This window comes from Lonchura striata, chromosome 7, assembly GCF_050655825.1.
Source record: "Lonchura striata isolate lonStrDom1 chromosome 7, ASM5065582v1, whole genome shotgun sequence".
In the NCBI taxonomy this organism is placed as follows: Eukaryota; Metazoa; Chordata; class Aves; order Passeriformes; family Estrildidae; genus Lonchura; species Lonchura striata.
This window is the reverse complement of record NC_140709.1, coordinates 16,514,274-16,529,249: the sequence shown is the minus strand read 5'-3', so window position 1 is coordinate 16,529,249 and position 14,976 is coordinate 16,514,274. Positions and strand designations below refer to the sequence as shown.

Below are 14,976 nucleotides of genomic sequence, written 5' to 3'. Positions count from 1 at the left end.
TAAGCACTTGTATCTCTTCAGTTGGTAAAGTCTTCAGGTTGCTTTTGTAAGATGGAAGATATTTGTAGCTAGGAATATAAAAACCATTATACTTTTAAATATAATGAATGCTAATCAAGAGCAGAAACAGCCATTTATATGGTTCTGTTCATAATAGAGGTCACAGGAATATGAACATGACAATATCATCTCCTATTTCTGCATATTTCCTTTTTTTCATGTTCTGTGCTTCCCTGATTGGGACCTCTTTAGATTTAAAATTTATTTACAGCAGTTAAAGTCAGCTACTTTTTCAGATTTAAAATGTATTTGCAGTAGTTACTGCAACCTTCATGGTCCCATCCAGATGCCTCAAAAAAAAAAAAAAAATAGCGGCTGTTGCAAACTGTTTCATCTGAAATTCTTGGGTAGCCTCATCAAGAAGTCCTGAAAGAAAAAAAAATAACCTTTAAAACAATAGCTAAAATAGAATCATTGAATAAAAACTAATATCTGAATAAAAACTCCCAATCTGAATGTGGTATAACTAGCACACCACATATTGAACAACTGCATGGGGTAGTATACCTTTTTCTGGTTTATATTTTAATTTCTTTAATGCTTCAGGACTTTTGGGGGAAGAAAAAAGTAAAAGCTCTAGGTTAAATAAAACATCACCACTTCAAAAATTTTGTTTCTCTTTTGCACATGGATGTTGCAACACAATGACTGGAAGTGTGAAGCAACAAAAAAGCATGGGCTTTACATTTTTCTGTTTCCTGGGAGTGCCCTGAGTCATGCCTTTCACCTCCCTGCTTTGGTTCTAGGTTTGCTAGGGGCTTCTCCTGCTCCCCACCAGCAGGTCAGGTCAGCCCAGGATTCTCCCAGGGCTTGGGGTGTCCAGCAGCTCTGCAGGTGCTGATGGCTTCACATCTGCTGGGCTTACCTCCACAGCAGGCACCACTTCCAACTTTCTATTTTTCTTCACTCCCAATACTTGAACATTTAAATTAGGCTAATTTCCCCTTTGCCACATAGGTGTAGGAGGAGCTCTTGTTGCTCTTCTCAGTACTCAAGAGGAACCAAAATTCCTAAAAGATATCTCCTGCCAGCACCCCAGCCACAGGGCACCACACTGCTCCTGCCACAAGCCCAGCAGGGACAGTTATACCTTCCTTGGAGAACCCAAGTTTTTCCTACCCCATAGTGCTGACACCTCACAAATTCCCAGTGCAGCAGCAAAGTGGGCACTGGAGGCTGACTGAACCTCTGTCAGGACTGCTCTGAGTCAGAGTGAGGTGAACTCTGCTGAAAAAAAGCATTTTGCTGAGCAAAAGGCAAATATGACCAGGCATAATGACATCTAAATTTACAGTCAACATTTTTGTTGTTGAATCTTTTATAAATGTATCTGCTAAGAAACAGTCTTTCATGCTTTGAGTCTCCTGCTTGCCACTGTTACCCAATTTGTCCTCCAGTGTGACTCCAGTTACTTCAAATACAATATAAATTACCAGAATTAGGCTGCAGAAGAGTCTGACAATTCTTTACAGAATGCAGAAAATTACCCAGATGTAAATTACAGGAATTTACCTACCTCAGCAAATTTTTATGCTGATGAATTGCAAATAACATATGCAATAGTCTCTCTTTAGTGATCCCTCATTATAAAAATAACATCAGAGAAATGAAAATGCTAACCATAACCTGAATTCTGAATAGCATGAACTGGCATTTTTGCTTTCATTTCTACATCATTGCACATAATCATTATTCTGCTTCCCTTGCTTTCAAATTATGACATTAAACAAAAAATTACCATGTAAAAATAACTAATCTATGTGCAGTTACTGGCTTCTGGATGATATTTGGTATATGCTTGCAAGTTTTTCTCCATTTTCAGGATAGCCAACAACTCTCCTTATCCTTTTTTTTCCTCTTGGTAAGCAAGTTAGTATTTTGAGTCTGCTTGCTTGAAAGAGTTGGGAAAGTACAAACATTGCAAAACTTTTGACAGTGTTGGTGGAACTGTGACATGCCAACAAGAGCCATAAGTCTGCAGTTCATGGCCTTTCTAACAAAATCAAATCTTGTTAAATCAGCTGGTCTAGGCTGCCTGTTCCCTTGGTAGATAACACAAGGGCCAGCAACAGGTTAAACACAAGGCTCAAATCAAAAGCAGGTTTCCATTAAAATCCAACCAGCTAGGGTTCTCTTTTTCTAACAAGCAGAGAAAAGGTAGTCAATAGTTCCATATTTTCTGTGGTGTTTAATAGTAATTTCTGTAAGACCAAACCTTATAATAATAAGCAATACAGGGAAGAAAAAATGGAGCAAGCATGTTTTTTTAATGTAGTGTAGATTTCTTTAAAATGCTCTATTCTTGTCTGATTTCTATTCAATTACTCTTCATATTAAAGTTTGAGGACTTTAAGATTTTTAGCACAAATGCTTATGAAATTTTATTAAGAGTTTTGAATGGATAGAAAATAATGGTCAGTGATAATTATTTTAAAGAAATATCTTTTTTTTTTCTAAAAAATAAATCCTATGAAGTTTGACTAAAATATATTGAAAAGTATACCTAGATTTCCAGTGATATCTCAAATAATGGACTACATGGAAACATAAACATTCAGCCCCAGAGATATTATTGCACACTGGTATGAAGTATTTTTATCTCTCAAAATATTATATTATAGTTACACTCCAAATTATGACATTTCTGGCTCTGTGCTTGTACTCTCACTTTTTGATTGCTTATTTGCTATATATTGTCTCTCAAAGCCAGCTTCATTCTGTCTCTCTGTTCCCTTTGAATTAATCTTTCTCAGCTCCCCAGTTAGGAATAACCTGGAAGGAAAAAATTGATTATATTTTTCTGCAATCAACAGTAAGTGGAGGGATGAATAAATGGTGTCAGACTGCCATCTCAGGTCACTTTATTTGCTTCATCCAGAATCCTGTTACAAAAATCTCAGAATGGCAGTTTTCTGTTCCTAATCTTTATTTATTCTTGTAACAGTACTGGACACACAGTGACCTTTGAGGAAATGAATGGCAGCCCTTTTAGCAACACCCACAGCTGCTTGATGTATGTGTATCTGCTTCTGAAACATGATCTACAGGTGACAGGAGCAGCTGCAAACCAAAGGAACTTACTTTGTTCCACTGGTTACTTTGTCCCATCATTTGGGCTATTGCATTTCCTAGACAGCTGCCAGTTAAGAGTTTTGGGAGTGCTTCCAATTCATTGAAATTCACAGTACACTAAAGTGTCAAGGTGCAGTAGATGGTCAGTGCAGATTGACAACATCTAGATCAGTTCTTTGAAAATATAAGTGAAAAATCAGAAACTAAACAAATTTGGGATTGGAAGAAAAGCCATTAAATTAAGTAGAAATTCTGAGAGTATTTTTGCTTTTGTCTTTCACTCTTTACTATCTGCAGACAGGGCTGCCAGCAGTCTCTCTGATTAGTAAAGGTTAAATTTCATTTGATCTGATGATTTTTTTTTTCCTTCCCTCTGCAGATTATTCAGAGGATAAATCCATTTCCTGCTCTTTGCAGGGGGAAAATGAATGTATAACCACATTTCTACTGTCTGTGGATGAACAGGGAAGGACAGTCATTCACAGCATAGAACGGAAAGGTAAGCAGTGAATATTGATTTTTGTGGGTAAAATCTGATTTAAAACCACAGACAAGGTTAGCCATCTAGCAGCAGAGCTCTTTGAAGCAGCACATCTCCTCCTTGTGTTTGTAGCTCTTCTCTGCCCAGCCGAAGAGCTCTTCAAGTACTTATTTAATGCAATGGTGACATAAATACTTGAAATACTTAGCCTTCATGAAAAATGGTCAGAATGATCTTTGGGCTGCAAGAATAAAATAATTTTTTCAACAGCTTGTGCAGTTCAAAGAGGATGATACCAAACATAATTTGCATTATGTGATAAAACTATAATTCACTTTGAAATTATATATACAAAGGTGCTTGTAACAAAGGTAGTACCAAAAAAGCACACCTCTTAAACTATATCCCTAAATCCCTAAGATTCAAGAATTTAAAGGTAAGATTTTATCTTTATTCAATAGTTTATTATGGATTTTAAGTAGATTTGACCAAAAAAAAAAAAAAAAAAAAAAAAGAAGAAGAAGAAGAAATATCTTCTTTTTGTTGACCTCTATGGGTTCATTGACCTCTCTGTAGTGGCCCTCCCACAATACTACAATTACCAGTTTCACTGTCATCTCCTGCTCTGCTCCTGGACCTTAAAATGTGAACTGGGATGAGACCTTAAGAAATTCTCAAGAAATACAATTTCATTAATGGAACTGAAGTCAATATGGCACCAGTAGCCAGAACACCAGCCTGGTGCTCAAACCAGGGCCCCTCAGATTTAATTAACTGAGGCCATCAAGCAAAAACAGAACGTAAAATGCAATCATGGAAGACAAGCCAGACTGAAATGAATTTTTTAATGTTCTGAAACCATACTTTTAAAAAAATATTAGTGTTCACAACATTCATAGACAGTACTTTCTAATATGAAAACAATCAAACTTCTTCAGGTTTTGGTGAAACAAAAATTTCAGTTTTAATTCTGACCCTCTGAAATATTTTATTGTAAAATTTATTGCAGAACTTGAAATGCAAAATTCCTTCCAGTTGCCCAGTCCAATATTTTCAACAAATCTGATGGAATTTTTTCCCTTATTGTTTTCATGGGAGTAATGCAGTTTCCTCTGTTTTATCAATATCATTAGTGTTTTTACCCTGACATAGATATCACTAGAATATTTTCTTCTGAAACCCACAGAATATCAGTTAATTGAACTAGAGCTCCAGCCATAACATTGTAAAATGCATAATTTTGTCAATTCAGTCCCCTTTTTTATGATTATATTGAAACAGATCTAAAAATAATTTTTCTGACTTTTCTCTTCAGAATCTGTGTCTGTATCCAGCAGCTGCTAATTGTAATGGTAAAAAAAACCAGAGGAATAAGTTAGCAAATAATTTTTAAAACATTTTAATGCAATATTTTTCAGCTGGTTTCATAAACCCTTTAGGAAGCTAACAGGAGAAAAATAACATGAACTTGAAGGAAAAAGCGTGCCCAGCTCATGGCAAATGAGAATCTCAGCACATCTCTTGACTGTTTTTAATTGCCTAAAATGTATTGATTGGTTATCCACAGTCATAACTGTTTTTGTTTCCACAGACTGTGCACAGCATCCAAATATCCCAATGATAGTGGTGGGTGTCACCCTTGCTATCCTTCTCATTGGTATTGTTTTACTTTGCATATGGAAATTACTGGTGTCACTTCAAGACCGAAAAGAGGTGGCCAAATTTGAAGCAGAAAAATCAAAAGTTAAATGGCAAACGGTATGTGAAATACATTGATTTTATACAAGGTTATTTAGTGTGGTTACATGATGCACAACTGCCTCTAAAATTCTGAGTCTTGATTTTGTTATTTTAAATGGATAGATTTTGCTGGTAGGTTTTCACCACATTTACTATTCTATGAAGTAAAATAATGATTCTTTAATGGATTAAAATTATCTAGTGTTTCATCTAATTTCTTCCACATGTAAGAATGTGTAGATAACTGGTTTTTTTATTAATAGTTTTTAATTAGTAGCCAGTCTTCCATTAATCCTAACAATGCTGTTGTCTGCCTGTATGATCATCCAAGGTGATATCCATGATTATCCCTCTGCCCAGAAACAGAGCTGTTTAGGAAAGGGAGGTTGTTCCTGGCCTCTGTCATGATCCAAGCCCACTCCCACTGAGCAGAAGTGAATGGAACTGTCCCAAATGTAAAGGAAAGGACAGAGAAATCCAGGCCTTGTTTTCTATCTATAGCTCTGGGCACCTAATGTAAGCTTACACCACATGTTCCCTTTTCTTCTTTCTTTTCCGCCCTTTTTTGCTCTTTTGCAAAAGCTTTAGGGCTTCTGAGGATCTTTTCAAAAAAAGCATGTTGAGTAAGCAGTTCTGGCGGGTGTCAGGAGGACAGACAATGTGTTCACACAACTCCAGTCTCCTACAAAGTCCTGTGATTGCAACTTGTTCCAAGAATGGGCACTGTCAGCCTTTCAGCTTTTGACCTGGGAAAAATCACTAATTTACAGGCAAGGCCACCTGAGAATGTTTTCTTGATTCTTCAGGACAACTAGGTATGCTAAGATGGAAGGGAAGGATACAGTTGATAGAAGCATTTTAATTTTCTGTCACAAGAGGAAAGGATAGGAAGTGATTGGTGAGAGGCCAGGATGAAAAGCTCAGGTGAGACTTGCCCTTCTCCCAGCACACAGCAGGCACTGCATTTGACAAGAGCACCATGACAAGTCACACCTAACTGCTGAGACACTCTCTGTGGTTTTGTAATTGTCTAACTGCCAGATGTGATGCAAAAATTTTATGGTACACATTTGATGAGGTATTGTTTGATGATGTGCATTACTTTAATCTGGCAGGCTGATGTGAAGAGTGTTCCTGAGCCCAGGCTGGTTTGTGCTGCCTGAATTCAAATCAGTCTGAATTTCAGTGGCTTGGAGCACAAGTGAGCTACCAAAAGCTATTCTAAAGTCATCAAAGATAAATTACTTCTATACAAACATTGTGTGGCTCCCATTTAATGTTTTTGTTTGTTTGTTTGTTTTGGTTTGGTTTTTCTTTTTAGGAAACAAATCCACTGTACAGAGGCTCAACAACCACTTTTAAAAATGTGACTTACAAGAACCAAGATATGCATAAAAGACCCATGGCTGCAGATTTCTATTAGCACCTCCAAAACTACAAACTGTTTTATTGGCAGGAAATCTAAATCTAAACTTGTTTCTTCTCAGCTGATTATGTGATATTTGTTTACAAGTTGCAGTGGTATAACCATTCTGTTAGAGAATATATATATCTTGTGCTGGGACAAATAAAGATAACATATTAGTAGTAGGGGTTAGCAGAATTTTTTTTAAATGACCCTTTATTGTTACAGCCCCCACCTTAAAAAAATCACATAAAAATAATTTTAATTTTGTCTTTAATACTGAGGATTATAAATTATCATGTAAGCTTATTTTTTGTTAAATTAGATATATACAATGAACTTCATACTAGTTAGTCCATACACACAATTCCATAAATTAATGTTTAGGAATGAATTTGTACCAGTGTATTTGGTGGGCTGGTTTAAATTTAGAAAACATTTTGATTTTTTTATGAATGCAGTTTAAACTACTGAGGATTGAGTTTTCTCATATCACCTGTGTGACTGAATAGTTTCTCACCAGAAAAAAAGTAGTGATATTTCCTGTCTTCTGTAAATGTAAGCTATAAACATTTCTTCTCTAATCCTTCTTTCTTGTCCTATTTCTCTGTTTCTTTTCCTTGTTGCTCTTTAATGTTCTTTAAGGACCTAGGCCCTGGGATTGTCTCAGGGAAAGTTAAATCAAGCCAATCAAGCTTTATTCACTTCCAGTTGTTCAGTTGTTTTCTTCTCCAGACACAGACTGCTTTTTTTTTTTTTCTAATTTTAAATTCTAAAAAAGAATACAGAGAAAAAGATAAATATTTGTAAATTAAAGACCGCAGTAGACACACTTTTAAACTAGAGGATTATGAGAACTCCATTTTACATCCTGTAACTGATTTGGGTGCTCACAATATACCTCACGTGCTGGACCATGACACAAAGTGGCTCAGGAGCCCTTTTCATGCAGAAATGTTCACACAAAAGGTTTATTACCACACACAAAGATAGTACTTTTTTGTTGATATGTCCATAGGTGTGAGGTTCTTTCAATGCCCAACAGCCAAACTGCTTATTCTTGTGCATAACAACATACTCACTTCTTTAGAGCTGGGTTGTTTGGTTTTAGGTTTGGTTTGGTTTTTTTCCCCTCAAACTAAACAACAAAAATATCTATGGATTTCACTTAATATTAATTTCCATTATGTTAATGAGGAATTTTAAATCTCCATTTTAGCTAATTACAAATGAATTGCAATTTTTAATTGTAATCTGATAGCATGCATAGCACTGGAAAAAGAAAGTATAAAAGCAACTAACATGCTGGCATAGAAAAATTACAACATTGAGCTACTTTAAGGTAACAATAATGAACTTTATTTTTTAATATAACTTCTCAGCTGCATTTTTTGCTACTCTGAAACAGATGGTCAAAATGTACATATGAAGGTACTTAGAAATGAAGACTTAGAAATCAAAGGTACTTTGGCACTGTTACAAATGATCACATACATTCCCTCAGGTAAACAGGGAGTTTGATCTGAAAAATTATTGATCTGAATGTATTTGATCTGAAAAATTTGATGTCCATTTTGTAATAAGTATTTACCAAGTCTGTGCAACTTCAGTCTCCATATCCTCCACAGTTTCTGGAATTGAGACTGGTATATGAGCTAGCTCTGACCCATGCCTGTTTTAGGGCCTGATCCAAAGCTTACTGGAGTCAATGGCTACAGACGTGGATCTAGTTTCAGTGAAACTATTAGTTTTGGTTTACAAAGATTGTTTTGTTTAAACAAACTGGTTAATACTGTCTATTAGTGAATTAGAACATATATCTGTGCAAAAAGAAATAGTATCAGATGCCTTTGGAAAGAAGGTGATGCTAGAACCACCAAAATTATAGCAGTGAGATGGAAATGATGGCTGTGACTAAATTGGAGCATCTGTGTCCCGGTTCCTGCATATCTCATAGTGGAAACTACACAGATAAAGGCTCACGTCTGTGGCCCTTCCAACCACTGAACTCCCACTGATGTCAGTTCAAGTTACACGTGGGACCAAATCCTGTTTCCCTGATAAACTTGTGGCATGCAAACTGACCCCTGAATCTGCTCAGATTCCACTTGGGTGAGGCTTGCCTAAGAGTCTAGGGAAATCTGGATTTCACCCATGTAGGTTATCTGTTACTCTTTTGTTTCTCATGTAGAAGTCATCAAATTATAAACTTTCTCTGAAAGAAATTAGAATATTTTAATTACTTTTCAAATAATACAAATCTATACTGTTTATTAAATGCCTTTTATATCTTGTTTCTGAGATCTGATTTTGCTGCTCAATATTAGAGTTGAAAGCCTTTCTCCTGTAGGCTGCCCATTTCAATATTCCAACATATGTCAGCCTTCAAATGTTAATAACAAAGCAGTGTTTGCATTTCATATCAAATGCTCGGTGCTCACATTCCTTTCTCCTACAGGAGATCTCATTTCACAAACCTTCTCACCCTCTTCCCATCACTATTGTCTTCTAATCCAGTCTTCTGATCCAGTTTGCTATGTTTACAGTCCAATTGCTCCTCCTTACAATCTCTCTCCAAACTCTCAAAGCTGTACAGGAGCCGGGCAGGATGATCTGCTATTTCCCTGCTGTGACTGACTGTACTATAAATTTTCTGTGCACCTTCCATGTTATCAGGATGGAAATCACTCAAACAATTAAGAACTCATCAGAAGAGAGAAAATAGAAGGACTTGGTGAGGAAGGTTTCTATAATTGAGGGATATCAAATAACTCGACTTATACATATGAGGCATCCTTTAACAGCATTAATTTAGATCATAAATTTTGACTAAACTCCCAAATTTCAAGAACTTTGAAGATCTCATCTGGCATTCACCCTAGAAACAAGAGTGGTATTCATTCCTTTTTATTAACTATATAATTTTCATCTTGTAGAATTTTAATCAAAGTTTATTTTTTCTTTTTAATTTTTTCTTCTCCACCAAGCTATAAGTGAGTTTGTGTGTGATAAGTGGGATGAAAAAGTCTTTCTGCTGTTTTCACAAACACTTTTTTGACCTGAGGCTGGACCTTGAGATTGGCCAAAACATTTTTAATAGTAATACCTCTATTCACTAATGAGTTAAATTGAATAAAAGAATAATCATCAGCAATTTTATGGCATTTGTACATCTCATGCACCCTATAGAATGGTAATTTCAGTAATGTATGTTAAATGGATAATTTTTCATTTGATTAATAAAAGGCACATGATAATTTGTACTGTAAATGTCCAGATTGCATTCAAGCTTATTTTGCAATGTAACTCGTGGGTAATGAGTCTGGGATACAAGATTTGGGTGTCAAGTGCAATACTCTCCATGCCTCATCTGCCTTTATGTAGAAGTTCAAGTTTGTTTTGCAGTGTGTATAACAGTTACTGCCCCATAAGACTTATCACACATAATTTAAAAATAAAAAGAGACAATTTTTAGCTTCATCTATTTGAAAGGAACCAGTAAATAATTCAACTTGTTTGTGTAAAAAAAGGAGTTATTTGACCTTGAATAAAGATGGTAAAATTGAATAATTTTATAAGTTTTTTTGGTTCATTCTTCATTTTCCATTTTGGCCTGTGTTGTTATAATTGTTTTCACATGACTTCACAAATCTTAGCAAATTTTTCATGCTTTTTCATACCTTAGAAATTATTTTCCTCCCCACTCTAAAAGACAGCACATGAAATTTAATGTCTAGATTTTTTTTCATTTGTGAGCCTTTTACTTTTTCAAGGAAATGACTTAATGGATGAATGTTGCGAGCAGCCTATTTCTGGAACACTGATTGATAACATATGTCATTCTTTCTTTCTTTAGAACTAGATGGTCTTTAAGTTCTCTTCCAGCCCAAACCATTCTATGATTCTATCATCCAGATTCCTAAATTGCACAAGTTACTTAAAGCTAAAGGTCCACCCATTCTGTCACGGTAACAGCAGCAATATCTCTTTGGAAAAACATAGCAAAGTGCATAATTTCTCTTTAGTCCTTTCTTAAATGCTGGTTCATAAATCCTCACATATGAGACTGACTCTATATCTGATTTACCAGAAAACAAAATATTGAAGATAACAAAAAAAAAAATCTGTTTATTCATTTTTATTGAATACAAAAATAACATATCTAACACAAGGATTATTTCACCCAAGAAGAAATTGGTTAAAGAAAGAGGCAAAGTAAAATTTCTTTGGGTTTCCCAAGCATATATTCTCTAATGAGCACAGTAAATATTTTATGTTAGCTGTGGGATTTTGGAGTCTAATTTTGGAGCATGCAAGCACGGCTGAGAAAACATGATCAGCTCTTGTGGGAAGGAGTGTACAAGGTGCAAAGGCACACCCTCTCCCAACCTGTGAAATCATGTCAGCACTGAGAAAACATTATGCCCTAGAATTTCTGCAAGCATATATATTTGTTCCAAGTGTTACACCCAGTCAAGTTTTTTTCCAACTAGACTGATAGTACTTTGTTAGCGCTATCAGTCTGTTCTTCCTGAGTTGTTCAGAATCTTCTAGTAAATCTAGAGTGTAATATTAATAGCTTTATTTTGGGAACACATTAGGCATTCTTTTGGTGGCAAATCTTTGCAAAAACTGCTTAATTCTTCTATTGATTTCACAGCAACAGTACTAGCAAGAATGGCAAAAAATAACTGTGTTACATTGAAAGATGAATGACACAGCAGGTTTTGCCAGGGATCTCAAATGGAAAGGATAAGGTGAAGAAAGGCTTTGAGAAACAAAGAAGGATGTGTCAGAGGCAGCTCTGGTCCCATTAGCCATCTATGTTTAATTACAAGTATTTAAATATTGGATTTTTTTCCTTAATGCCGTATCAAATTAACTACATTAATATCTGCTTGCTATTAAATTTGATATAATTACCAATCAACAGCCAGTCTGACATGCTAGATTTATAGTAAAAGTAAAAATTCTTCCTATTACTAAATCATATACTATAACAAACTATTCTAGACTTTTGCCAGTGAGCATTTACTGGGGCAGGAGGGATGGAGGGCTTGGAAAGGTAAGGATTCACCTGGGGATGGCTCATGTGGCTCAGTAAGAGCCACATAGGTAGTAATTCTCTCCATTTCATGCCTGTGAAAGAGCAGCTGCTATTTAGCAGAATTTAGAAGCATAAACTCATAGTAATGCTCTTGTCACCCTTTAAGTTTTTCACTTTGAAAAATAAGCTTCTAACCTAAAACTAATTGGCTAACAAATAAAACTAAGAAGTCACATTTAGGAAAAAAAACCACATTCTACTAATGAACATAAAACTGTCAATTTACAGCTGGGATTTGACTTAACCTGAAACTGGCCAGTACAGGCTGTTCTGTAAGGTCATGTTAACCCATGTGAGCTGACAGGGACAGAAACTGCAGAGCCTGGTGGCTGGGAGCATGGGAGACTGGAGTGGTGTGACAGAAACACACAGGCAGGGCTGCAGAAAGAAAAAAGGGTGTCACTGGTCAAGGCTGGGATGTGTCAGGAGCTAGGGGAGGTGGGAGCAGTGCCTGCAGTGACTATACCCAAATGTAACATGGCTGGAAGAGCTGATCAATGAGAGTAGTTCTGTCTCTGGGGTAAAAATAAAAACATCTAAGGGAACAGGAAGGTGAATGTGCTGCTCAGCCTAGGGTTAGGGTTCAGAAAATCACAAAGCCCAGAGCTCCAAGCACACTGCAGCTACAAAAGGCACACCAAGAGGAGCACAGGACTGCCAGACCACGGCTCTCTCCACACCTCTCTGCTTAGCACCAGCCTCAGCCCAAGGCTGTGGGGAAGTGGATTCGGGGTGCCTAGGAACTGTCATTTTTCACATCCAAATGATATACTGGATAGTGCCTCCAAAAAAAATTGAATGATTGCTTGCTGGGCGCTGCTAATGCAAGGAATTTTGTGCCTTCTTTTCTTTTTCTGGTTTGTTATTCCCACTTTGGCTGACTGGGGGAAAAATGAGACCTGTCTTCAGACTCCAGATTATGAGCAGAAATTACTGTGTAAGGAGGTGCTGAACATATGACACACTGGATCTGTGTGTGTGCTTTGCAAAAGCAGTGGTTTGTAAGCAAATTGAATTAGTGTGAATTTAATGATGGATTTATTTGTGAATGCAGGTCATGAACGAACAAGAACTGGATTCATATCTTTGTATAGCTCTCACACAGAAGGTGAAGTCTAAGAAAAGACAGGGGAAGGAATTGAACATTTGTGTAGAGTACCTGAATAGCAAAGGCAAATCTGCTCAAACAAGTGCATATGTGTATATATATCTATATATAAACATAAAACTATATATACATATGCATATATACATATGTATATGTTTATGCACATAAAAAGGGAAGAGAACAGGCCATTAACATGAAGAAAAAATACTTATAGAAAGTGAGTTCCACACAGAGAATAAAATAAAACAAAGAAGCCAAATCAATACAGCAAATACCTTAAAGAAGACAGACAAATCTTCACACCTGAACCCCCCATTCCCAAAAATTGGAAAATTATACCATTTAATGAGCAAGGTATTATTAACTGCCATCAAGTTTACTTCAGAAAATGTAGCCAATCATGTTGGTTCTACAAGTCTTTAAGCCAGCCAAGAATTCTTATTATTGTAAATTAGTAAGTATACCTTAGCTATAAATAGCCAGGTCAGTATAACTATAGCTGCACTAGAAAGGATTTACCAGTTTGGTGAGAACAAAATAGATCGAGGACAGTAAAAACTGTTTAGTCAAAGAGAAAGAAGTCAATAGCAGATAAAATTAGCAAGGAAGACCCCTTAGAATTAAATAAGTTGCTAATTTGAATTTAGCAAAATAGTTACAAAAATACTTTTATAAGATAATTATTAGGAATACATAATTAGAACATGATTACTTTTATCTTGCTGAAATCAGCAGAAAAATCCAGTTGAAGTGGGACTCCTTCCCATAGCAGTCTCATTTTTGCTCTCTGGCACTATTATTTTTAAATATTCTATCACAAACAGAGCTGAATTTCTCAGTGTGACCCAAGAAGAGAGCCCTTTTCTGGAGCTCAGTACTCAAAGCAGTAGCCAAACACTTCAGAAGAGATGTAGACAAGTCTGAATGGCCAGATTTTCATAAATAGCTCATTAACAAGTTTGTCTCCCAGAATCTGAAAATTTCAGAACAACGCAGCTTTCCTGAGAAGAGGTACATACACCACATCCCCCTTAGAGTTACAGCCCTTCTGCCTTGCAAAGTCAGATCACTCCTAGACCAGCTTCTGCAGAAGTATTTTCTGCTGTTTGTTCTGTCAGACACTTTTATAATTTGTTAAATGGGGAGAAACTCCTCCACTTATATACTTCTTTCTAAGCATTTATTTCCTCTTGCTTCTCAAGTCCTTCATCTACCAACCAACAGAAAGAAGTTTTCCCAAGCCCAGAGGCTTCTTTTTTCCAGCCTTCTATCATGGTTGAAGTAGACATGGAGGAAGAGTGTCAATTTCAGCACTGCATTTATTTTTTTTACACTTATGTATATGTTTATATACTTACTTGTCTGCTATGCAAAATGATCGCACCAGAAACATGCTTTTTTGCAGATTAAAAACAAACAATGCTGTGGATTCCCATAAAGTTACTCTATTTTTAGCCAAGAAGTTCTGCTTTTGACTTTCTACAAGACTGAAACAACACAGGGGGGCAGCTCTTGCAAATACTCGACTGAAGACAGAGGTAACAAAATGGAAGATGGCAATTCTTTTCCCCCACGCCAAAACATAAAATGACTTCGAGTTTAAAGCTGACCTGTGAAAAACACAAGTCTCTGAGTGGGGTCTGGGACAGTGGGGATGTTCAGGTACAGAACAGCAAACCTGGGAACACGGACTGTGCTGACGGTGACCTCTCACCGCCAACGTCTCTGTTTTCTGGTTATTTTAAAGATGAAAGCCCTTGGGGTACGCACAAGAAAAAGTAGGTGTTTTCAGAATGAAAATAATGTTATTAAGCAGTATTTTGCCCCCGTGAATCCACAGCTCTGAGGCAGCTGAGGCCGGAGCTGCATGAGCGGCACTTCCCGGCGGGACCGTGCCGCACCCCTCCCGCAGCCTGCCGGGGGGAGCCCGCGGGCCGCCCCCGGGGCCGCCCTCCTGCGCCGCCGGGGTGGGATCGCCGCTCTGCCCTCCCCGGGGCAGGGCC

General features: G+C 36.8%; 1 protein-coding gene across 4 annotated transcripts in view; it reads left to right on the top strand.

Moving 5' to 3' along the window:
* Positions 1 to 7,342, top strand: part of ITGB6 (integrin subunit beta 6) — a 43,158-nt gene extending 35,816 nt beyond the window's left edge. For all 4 annotated transcript variants that reach the window (XM_085585050.1, XM_085585049.1, XM_085585052.1 and 1 more), the window contains exons 14-16: positions 3,512 to 3,631; positions 5,205 to 5,371; positions 6,675 to 7,342. In XM_085585050.1, coding sequence (XP_085441176.1) covers positions 3,512 to 3,631; positions 5,205 to 5,371; positions 6,675 to 6,776 — 389 coding nt within the window. In that variant the 3' untranslated portion in view covers positions 6,777 to 7,342. The remainder of the gene's footprint in view (positions 1 to 3,511; positions 3,632 to 5,204; positions 5,372 to 6,674) is intronic.
* Positions 7,343 to 14,976: the final 7,634 nt, after the last annotated feature.